The sequence below is a fragment of the Struthio camelus genome, chromosome 2, assembly GCF_040807025.1.
Source record: "Struthio camelus isolate bStrCam1 chromosome 2, bStrCam1.hap1, whole genome shotgun sequence".
In the NCBI taxonomy this organism is placed as follows: Eukaryota; Metazoa; Chordata; class Aves; order Struthioniformes; family Struthionidae; genus Struthio; species Struthio camelus.
In genome coordinates this window covers 129,673,863-129,684,391 of record NC_090943.1, presented here as the reverse complement: position 1 = coordinate 129,684,391, position 10,529 = coordinate 129,673,863, and the positions used below count along the sequence as shown (strand labels likewise).

Sequence of the window (10,529 nt, the reverse complement as noted above, 5' to 3'; positions counted from 1 at the left end):
TTGGTCTGAACGCAAGCCAAGAAGTGTGCATTTTTACCATTCCCTGTGTTTCTAACCTGCACTCTGCTAGACCTGCAGATTAGCAACTGTTGTTCATAACCTCACGAATCCTGTGGTTTCCTCTCTTAAAAATATCTAAAATAAAACACTACAAGCAGATTTTGAAAAGCTCAATAATTGCCTAGTGTGTTTAAGATGACATCTACAGCATTCATCAATTTTATGAAGTGTTTCACACTTCAAATTGTTTTAACAACGGAAGTCATTCAGTGCTTGACCAAATTACTATGATCTGTCAGGATCTTAACACGTTAACAGAATTGATCTACTCTTGACTATTCTTCACATAAAAAAAAAAAAATTCTACGAAGCTTTCTGGAGCACTACAATTAAATAGGAATCCTGTCCACTCAGCAGCATGCAGTTTAGAGAGCAGAAGTTTGTCATTTACTGTGCTTTTAATCTCAACACAACTAAATACTTGCTTCCACTCAGAAATTAACCCTTGCCTATACACATCTTTCCAGATTCCCCATCCCTCCACGTAAAGGTGAAACAGTATCACCTATATAATATGAAGATAATTTTATAATATGAAGATAATTGTTTAGTTTGAAATAGGTTACTCTAACATTAACTTAGCAACAAACATCACTACATCAAAAGATCACAGCTGAGATGACAGATTGTTTTGTGCAAGATGGTTTTATTAACAGACCAGAATTGGAAAGATTGCAGCTGGGCATCTGAATCTAAAAGGGGAAGAAGAAGAAAAAAAAAAAAGTATAGTTAGACCTGTAGAGATCTGAAATGACTTTAGCGACCTGTAGAGTTTATACATTTCTACAGTTTAGTGCAGGCAATAAGCATATATACTAAGCACTAATTTTATTTCACTATGCTTGTGACTTCACTAGTCTTGCACGCAAATATCAGCAACTTCAGTACTGACATCTCTTCATTCAAAACACTGATTTTAAGTGACAGAACTAACAGGATAAGCCTATTACCTTAAATAGGAAAAGATACCAATAATTCAACAGCTTAACAGATGAGAACTTGACATTTTCAGATATACCAAGGTACTGTATGTACTGATCTTCTGCCCTATTTTCAGTACTTTCAGTAAGTTTCAGGGACTATTTACACACAAGAATTAGAGCAAAGAGCAAATTTGAGGCATAGCCCTTTAAAGCTCCCTTGAGAATTAGTGAAGTTCAGTACTTTGCCAATACAAAATTGTCAAAAATCAGTATCAATTACCATGCTCTATTCTTTTCCCAAGCTAAATGAAAAACTTAGTACAAGCTCTTTAATATTGATGTATTTGAGACTATCACTTAAGTGATCAAAAATAAAGACAAATGGCAGGCAACTACATTTATATATGGGAAAAAAAATGTTCATTTTCAGGTACTCGACCCTTCAGAAAGGCAGAGTACTTAAAATACTGCCAATATCTCACCTGTGCCTACCGCTCTAGCTTCCATCAGCAGAACCTGTAACGTTCTTCTGTTGTCTAAAGGTACGTTACTTAATTATATATTAAACATATGACCAATTCAGAACAGTAGAAAAATAGCAGAAATAAAAGTGCAGGAGATAAGACTAGTTAATATATAAGCTTTAGAGAAGTATGTTTTTGTTTGTACCTCAAGCAAAACAACTGCTTATAAGCATAATCTGCAAGGTATTAAACTGAAAGATGGAATAAAGCCCTGATCTCTGCTACTTATACACGGTACTCAGCTAAAGTCCAATCAAAATCATGAGCAACCAGCCGAGTATCCCTACAATTTCTCTGCCAATATATCACTCCTGAGACGTTTACAGCCACCGCAGTAGTGAACTACAAGCTTTTCTCCTGTACCAAGGCTCCTGAAAACTCAGGGCTGCTAACATACTTCACAAGATGTTCAGTGAAGACAGATAGGAAAAGCAGCATGGCTCTGCTGACAGTAAAGCTGAAGGATTTCAAATAAAGATTGCAGTTTGTATCCTATGCCCGGAAACTAGATAGGGAAGTTAAGCAAAGCTAGATTTGCTCACTCATGGTTATGAAGCCTCATGCATTCATTTTTAAGGGAAATATTTGCCAGCACTTACAACATCTATTGGTTTGTATTACTAGCAGCAAAACTTCAACAAGAATGCTAGTAGGAATAACGTAAAACCACTCCAGACATAAAGCGTTAGAACAACACTGTTTCTCAAGGTTATCCACTTCTTCCCATTGACAAGCTGTTTAATCTTTACAGGAAGAGTGTCTTCAGCAAGCAAATATTTTCCTAGAGCACAAGTTTCTATGCGCCACGTAACCAGCTCTCTAAAACTCTGCAGCTTCATAGATAGAACAGAGAAAGCAATATGCAACAACCTGGGAGAAAGACAACATGGGAAGAACAGTCTACACACAGTCTACACAAAGAGCATATATTACTTCAAGGAAACAGCTCAGTCAGTCAAATGAAGGGATGAATTTCATAGGTCTCCTTTAGCTCTTCAGGACAGACAGACAGACAGACCTGAATTAGCCATATTTGCTATGCCCTGTTGGCTATGAAAGAAGTGCTGTTAAGAAAGCTTCAAAGAAGCAGAGACCTCCCTTCAGAAAAAATGAAGCTTCTGAGAACAACTCATCCAAACAGCAACAGCAACTGTATTTGTTTTAAGCTGTAAAACCTTACCACTACCCACTACTGCTTTGGGAAAAATTGGCCTTTCCCTGTCAGTCTTTCCAAACGTCAGCAGGTGAGACAAAGTATTCCTGAATTCTGGCCTGTTTCTCTTACCAAAAAAGCCTTTTATGCTTGATTGAAAATCACTATGAGCAACATTAAAGCTGGTTTACAGTGCAAGAAAGGAGGTGGGGGGGAAAACAATGGGAAGTATACCAGAACTCTCTAAAACAATCTGAGGATTGAATGACAGAGATTTCCTCATCAAGGCAGGAAGGGCAGAAAGCTGACAGAGGATAGGACAGATTGTTTGAAGCAGATAGGAACTTCAGAGCTCAGCTGTCACAGCCAAACCACTGCCAAGTGAAGTGTTAAGAAAGAGGAAAGAAACGTCCCTATTCCAAAAGGATATCCCATTCAAATGGTCCAATTAGTCTTTCAAAAAGACAGTCTTAGTTGGGTTATCACATAAGCTGAAACTGAATAGTTTTGAATGAAGCTGGACTATTTGAAAAAACAGACTATTAAAATGTTATAAGATGAGAATTTAGTCTCTCACAATCCTATAGAAGCACTTTTTGCAGTGGTCAGACAATCTGAAGAAACACTGTACCTACAGTCACAAGAGACTTATGACCATACGAAGAATTCATTAATGGGGACTGAAAATTTTAGCCAAGATCAACATTCCCCATCGTAAGAAACAAATATGTTTTGTAAAACTTGTTTTAAGTTAAAGACTATAAACATATCAACTATAATCGAGACTTAATGTCTTTCCAGCTGGTTAAGCTTTAGTGAGACGTGAACATAAAATCAGAACACTGCAGTGTCCAAATAGCTTTACACTGAAGGGATCATCCAAGTATGAGTGAATACATATTAAATGTGAATCTTCAAACAATAAAGACAGAAGTCTTCATACCAGAGACAGAGTGGCGTATATTTACATTAACTTTTGGTAACATCTTACCTTAGTTCATTCTCCTTATGAGCCTGTTTATCTGATCTTCCCTGTTACCAGCATCTCCACCTTCTACAAAGTGAATGGTTTTCTTCTTCATTCCACCCCGAGGAGAGGATAACTTGAAGGGCCATAGGAAGTTGTTCACAACTTTGAACTTCTTGCCAACAGTGTAAATTTCATGGATCACATCTTCCATGCAGATGATGCCATGCTTTCCTAAAATTCAGGAAAGTTATTTTCAAAAGAGCTAGTCAGTGTCAATGACACAAGCTAAAAATTATGAAGTTATTAGGATTACTGCCACGTTGATTCAATTTGATAAACTTGAGCAAGTCAGAAAGCAGCCACTTTGTCAAGTCAACATGACATACTTTTCCGATTAAAAAGGATTAGCTCTAGCTAATTCAATGCTATTTCCCTGTTACATTTGGCAAGGGGCATCAGTTTCAACTGTTTAGTACTGGGCCATAAGGAGCAAAAAAAACAAAACAAAAAAAAACATTCAGTGGAAAATGAATTCAGTGTTCTTTGCAAAAAAACTAGATTAAATACACTTGAATGCAGCTCAGTGAAATTAATTTAACTATTTATGTTACTTAATAAGCCAAAGAGCGTTTGTGCTTAATGCCTTTCCACAGTCTTTAGTGACGCGTTACATGAGTAAAGAGTTTGTGAAGTACAATTTTTAAAAAAGCAAGTAATTCAGATACAGACCTGCTAGCATTATGCTCGTACCTTTAGAATCTGACTATAACGCATTAAGCCAAGACAGAAGCAGAGATGACTAAAAATCACTATTATTCTCCAAAGACAAATAGCGATAATTGTCTAACTTAGCACTAATCATCCAGATGCAAGAAGCTTTGGGTTTTGTTTTGGTTTTTAAGTGAAGTGGTATTTACCAAGGCGCTTCTGAATCAGGGAATTATCAGTCAGAGCAATGCGCTGCTTGTTGATCTTGCCATAACCACGCTTGTAGATCAACTCATGCACAGACTTCAGATTGGGATAACTGAAACAAGAGTCATGTAAAAACAGGAATTACTAATCCTGCAGCTTACAATCCAAACAAACATCCCAAAGTCAAATTTCTGTAACAAATGATTCTGGCATTTCTCAAAGGTATATACGAAAGCACCATGGAAGCAAAGCTTACTTGTACCGAAATCCCAACAACATGGGTATGAAAGTGTAATCATATGTAGTAAACAACGTCTTTTGTTGCACTTAATCATGTTTTCAGTTCTAAGCAGGGAAAGTACACAGAACATTAAAAAAATCATTTTGAACACAAGGAAGACATGCAAATCTAGTGTAGCAAAGTGCAAGATGCAGTGAACACCTGCACCCTGATTTGATAAAACTATTTCACTCACCCCCAGGCAATGTAGGGTTCAACAATCCGCAACATGTTGATAGAAGCTTTGTTGAGTTTTACAAACGTGCCGTTAAAAATCTGACGCAGGCGAAGAAGCTGCAATACCTTACGGACCTTGGGGCTAACACCATTGGTACTAGAAAGCACAGAGAGCCTCTTTTAATTGTCTACATCCCAGAATACACTAAAGTATCATCAAAGCACTAACAGATTAAAAAAGCAATACCGTTCTCATCTTAAATGCATCGCCATCCTATGAATTACAGGAAAACAGTTTAGTAAGTTATTATGTACTATCACTACGTATTTCAGTAGTAAGCTTACGCCAGATCTAACTTAAAGAAAAGAATTTAAATAAGGAATCCACTGAAACAAATTATTTAGAACTAACTATCCTTGCAACCACGTCTTCCCTTAGTTTCCTTGAAGACTTTCCTAGAACACCCTTAACCAAGCACTCGAGGCAAACTTAGTAATGTTACTGTGTGTTGGTACATAATTTTATCAAGCTTAAGGTGAAACACAACAATTGCCTCACATATTTGCAGTTTTGTTTGTTTGTTTGTTTTTAACCAGTTATTCCTAAGGAAGACATGCCCAACATAGTAATTTTTACGTTTAATAATTAAATCATTCTCTGGCACATATCTGACAGTACTGGGCCCAGCATTAACACATTCATCAATGGCCTGGATGAAGGCATAGAGTTGCTGAGGGTGACTCCCAGGGCCTTCTCTGCGGAGCTGCTTTCCTCAGCCTTTACTGGTGCCTGCGGTTATTCCTCCCCAGGTGCAGGACCCTGCCCTTGCCTTTGTTGAACTTCAGGAGGTTCCTCTCCGCCCACCTCTCCAGCCTGTCCAGGTCCCTCTGAATGGCAGCACAGCCTTCTGGTGTGCCAGCCACTCCTCCCAGTTTAGTATCATCAGCAAACTTGCTGATGTAAGCCCTTAAAGCAGACAAATAAAAGCAAGTGTTTCCATCCATATGAAGTCTTACCCTCTTATCCTGATCACAAAGGCCAGCTTTGGTTCAGCTGGTACGTAGTAATTTCCAGCTTTTCGGGCCATCCTGGCCATACGGATCTCCTGTCTATACATGTGCCTGTATTCCTTGTGGTAAGCTTTGGCTCTTGCATAGATGAGTTTCCTTTGTGCCTTACGAAGCTGAAATTAGTGGAAAGTTACTTAAGATTACATAATGCCTTTTAACACAAGAAAGTTAGCTTCAAATAGCGTAGCATCCGCCCCACAAATAACACACAGTAAGGGAACATCTGCCCGTATGATGGGACTCAGAATGACTTTCAGTAATATTCTAGAGAAACAGGTCTCTACTGCACAGTAATTCTACCTTACATCAAACAGGGTATTTTCATACACCATGCTTACTCTCACAAAGGCTGCAACCTCCTGCCTTGTAACCAACTACCTTTATTTTTATAGACACCTGCACACATGGCATTCACTCTGCCCACAACTAGTTTGTTACGCGCTATTTGGATTTTCTTTTTTATTTGGTCCATGTTTTACACCAAAATGCTAAAGAAAAACTCCAAAACAAACAAAACCCCAAACTTGCCAGACCTAAAACATTTCTCTACTACTTCATATCTGTAGTAGTGTTCCACTGATCTGCCTACAGAACAGATAATCAATGCATACAAAAAGACAAGAAATATTCACCTTCTTTTGAGCCAACAGCCTCTTCAGACGTTTGGCTTTTATAGCTGCATAAGCCTGCCGCTTTTTCAGGAGGCTTTCCGGAACGGAGGGCACCTTCTTTGCTCTAAGTTACAAGAAAAAGACTCTTTAAAACCTACTTTCTTCAGACCAAGTAGAAGTAACACATTACAAACACCACTGTAAGTAAGTCCTTAATAGAAGGCATACGCAAGCTTCACCGTGTTGCCCTAGTTCATTATTGCATCTTCCTTGTACTCTCTCTATTGCCAGTTATTCAAGACCTTAATGCAACCTCCAAAGAGCATCTTTTACGTAAAGACTGGGAAATTTGACCGACTGGCCATTGAGCTGCACACCAGGGTACATCACAGTGCAATTTCTGGGCACCTACAAAGGTTTATTTTCTCCAGAAAATACCAACTGTGCAGTTATCAAGTGACTAAAGTATTTAGTTACTTTCTAGCTTATAAGCAGAAAAGGTCTGTTTCAAACAAATATTTTTCAAAGCAATGAACAAACATTGCAACCAGTAGTTTAAGGGGAGCATCAGGCTGATAACAGTCTGATTATCAGAATGCGTGCATTTAATGTGACTGGATTCTGTAAGCAGCGTATACTACAGGATTTACAAAACCGGCATTCAGAGAGAAATAACTCGCGCTAACTTCCACACCACGTACACACCCAGCCACGGCTTTCCACTCAGGCCACGCACCGCTGCGCGCACCAGAGCGCGGACGCTACCCATCGCCCGCCTGCGAGGCCAGGAGGAACGGAGTCGCCCCGCGTCCCTCGCCCAGGGAGCAGCGCTCGGGCCCGGCTCTGCCTGCCCAGCTCTCCTCCCTACCCGGCGAGGCGAGGAGAGGCAGCAACCGCCCTCGGCCGACGCGACGGGGCAGGCGGCGGCCGCGTCACCGCCGCTCCCGGCCCCAGGCCGCCCGCCCATATCGCCCCCTCCGGCCCCCCGCGGGCGCTGGCGGAGGTCCGGCGGCCGGGGGCGGCCGGCAGCGTGCCCGGAGGCCGCCGGGCGGTGCGGGCCGGGGGCAGCGGCCGCCGATGGCGGCGGATTGTGGCAGGGCGGAATCGCTACTCACTCCTTGTCCGCCATGGTCAGCGCCGGAAGAGAGAGAGCTCGCGCATGCGCAGCGCCCACCTAGCGCGCGGCGCGGGTAGGGCCCGGCGGGCACCGGCAGGACCCCGCGTTTGGGCGTCCGCGGCGGTGCCTGGCCGCGGCGCGCGCGCGCGCAGGGGGTGGCCGCGGAGTGCCGGAGCCGCGAGCGGGCTCGGAGCCGCCCTCCGCCCCCCGGCGCGGAGCCGCGGTAAAAATCAGAGGGGTCTCGGTGCGCCCCGCCGCCTCTCTGCGCGCCTCGGGGCGCCCCGCGAGCGGGCGGGAGCGGGAGCCGCGCCGAGGGCGGCCCGGACCGTGCGCTGCTGCCGGCGAGGGGGTCGCGCCAGCGCCGCCGCGCCTGCGGAGAGGAGGAAATAACCCTCTCAGAGTTGCTAAAACTATTTCTTGTTAATTATTTTTCCCCGTCGTAATTGGTAGTTTGGCATTAATTAGACGTGCGGCGTTGCCTGTTGTAGTGTATGCAGGATGGAGTGTGCAGCTAGCCTGGTTGTGCTTTTATGTCGGGGCTGTGGTAGGGTTGCGAGGCATTTCGCATAATACAGGATTTCCCGTATTTCAGCCTTAAATCCTGTATCCTGTATTAAAAGCATATGGGATATTACCTTCCACCGTATGCTTTTAATACAGACGGGGGGGATTGAGGCCGAGATATGGGAAATGCTACTTGTGCTGGCTCCTTCGCCTGCCGCGGGGCTCACGGCCTGCCCCGGCAGCTCGTAAGGGCTGGCTGGGTGGCACCGGCGTCCCCAGGGCCCGAAGGGGGCGAGGGGGGGACGCGGACGGCGGCAGGAGGTGCCACCCTCTCGAGGGAGACACCGATCGCTGCGGGATCTGCCGAAGGAGGGTGCGAAATGGCAAACGGGACATGGGGCGGGGGGACGCCTTGTACTTCTTTATTTAAAATCTGGCAGCCTAAATGCTGAGAAGAGCGGGAGAAAGGCCGAAGCAAGGTCTAAACCTGCTAATGTTTATGTGCAATCTTAACTGTACTACTTCTGTTAATCCCAGGGACTCCAATGTGTTTTAAGCGTTTCCAGCACGAGAGTCCAAGTTTCCTGCGTTTATTTCTGTTTCTGCCGCTGGAACAAGTCATGTGTGAGAAGCATTGATTTCAGCAGCAGTGCTGACTTAAACAACTACCAAACCGCTTACCTGTTCCCAACTCCGTGTCATCCCCTAAGTTAACGACTATACAGTTCTTTACTGGGTCATATTGTGAACTAGGGACTGCAAAATTTAAGTAACCTTTGTATTAGGTTTTTTTTTAAGTTGTGTTGCTTTTCAGCTCATCATACAAAGTTGTGTAGATCCAGATGAAAAGAGAGTTAAGGAAGCACTGCTGCTAACCAAACTGCTCGTCACAGGACATCTTTTATTTATTTGGATTGTTGCTAAAGACTACTTAATGGCCTTCTTGGGGCTACTCTTGGGTCCTCATCTTAGGAAAACATACTTAAGTTCTTAAAATCACCTCTGCGGGAACGAGTCTTGAAACGTGATTATGTATGCATGAGAAGAAGGGAAATCCGTGGAATTAGGAGAAGCAAAGAATTATCCAGCTTAAGAAATAGAACAAATAGCTGGGCTGAGGATAATGAATTCTGATTTCTGTATTTTCTTGGTTTTATTTATTTCTGTTGTTTATTTACAACATGAAACATGCTAGGTAGCACTGAATAAGTAGCCACTTATTGATACACTTTTGTATTTGAGCAATGTTAAGTGTTGCAAAGTACCCTTTCTTTATGCTAATACAGAAGCTTATATCACTAGACCCGATTAAAACTATAATAAACAGGATAATTAACATCTAGCAGCAAGCAAATGTACAATAAAACACCTACGTTAGGACGTTGTCTGCACTTTCTCTAGTGGGCATAGCAGATTTTTTTTAGAAAATAGATATCTGCAATTATATATTAGTTTGTTCATTTTCCTTTGTTCCGTCTGTCACCCCCAAACTTTTGAACTCAAATTTCTGCTAAATCTCAGAGACCATGTTCACAAATACAAAGTTCGTACAGCTTCTGTGAAAGCTGGCAGCTGCACAGAGCAGGAAAACACAGCATAGTGCTCTTTGGCATACATCTACAGATGGTTATCTCTGGAGAAGCAGGCAGTTGGATGAGCATTACCCATATGTGGGAAACAGCAAGGGCACACGCTGCTCCGTGTCCTCCGGAGCGGATAGGTGATGGGGGAGCAGCTTGCTCCTGGTGCTGAGTGAGAGGGGGGGAGCCATAGCATGTCAATCACCAGAACGTGAGATTTGTTATCTCGGGCAAGGCAGTGGCAGTGCTAAATTTTCATTTTAATCTGTGGTTAGTTATATATTAATAGCCTCCACACTTGGCTGACTGACAAAAAAAAGAAAAAAATAAAAAAAACAACGAACAGCGTTTGGTTCAACTGCTCGTCACAGCTCAGCAGAGAAACCCGCGGCCCGGCAGAGCTAGGGGCGAGGTGTGGGAGAGGCCTCCTGGCCGCCGCGGGACTCCCGCGGACATCGCCTCGCCCCGCCGCGCCCAGGCCTTCTGCAACTTCTGCGCACTTGTCAGCGCAAGCACGACCCTTTACCGCTTCTTCACGCCCTCCTAACCAAAACTCCGGCATCACAAGCCCTGCGGCATGTGCTCTCTCCGGAGGCGGTGCGCAGAGGTGCCCCGCCACCCGTCCCGCGGATGCGCGCCGCTCC

At 43.4% G+C, this 10,529-nt stretch overlaps 1 protein-coding gene across 1 annotated transcript; it reads right to left on the bottom strand.

Annotated features, from left to right (window-relative positions):
- Nucleotides 1-686: 686 nt before the first annotated feature.
- On the bottom strand, nucleotides 687-7,945 carry RPL7 (ribosomal protein L7). The gene is made up of 7 exons (XM_068932511.1): nucleotides 7,800-7,945; nucleotides 6,706-6,808; nucleotides 6,020-6,186; nucleotides 5,022-5,159; nucleotides 4,548-4,657; nucleotides 3,652-3,861; nucleotides 687-752 (listed from the first exon to the last, which is right to left on the bottom strand). Exons 1-6 carry the CDS (start codon nucleotides 7,811-7,813, stop codon nucleotides 3,653-3,655), a joined length of 741 nt encoding a protein of 246 aa, XP_068788612.1. The 5' UTR covers nucleotides 7,814-7,945; the 3' UTR covers nucleotides 687-752; nucleotide 3,652.
- Nucleotides 7,946-10,529: the final 2,584 nt, after the last annotated feature.

Coding starts and splice junctions, on each gene's coding strand:
- RPL7 (XM_068932511.1), bottom strand. Junction 6,187..6,705: donor GGCTGTTGGCTCAAAAGAAG/GTGAATATTTCT, acceptor CACTAATTTCAG/CTTCGTAAGGCACAAAGGAA. Junction 5,160..6,019: donor TTTGTGATCAGGATAAGAGG/GTAAGACTTCAT, acceptor TGTGCTTTCTAG/TACCAATGGTGTTAGCCCCA.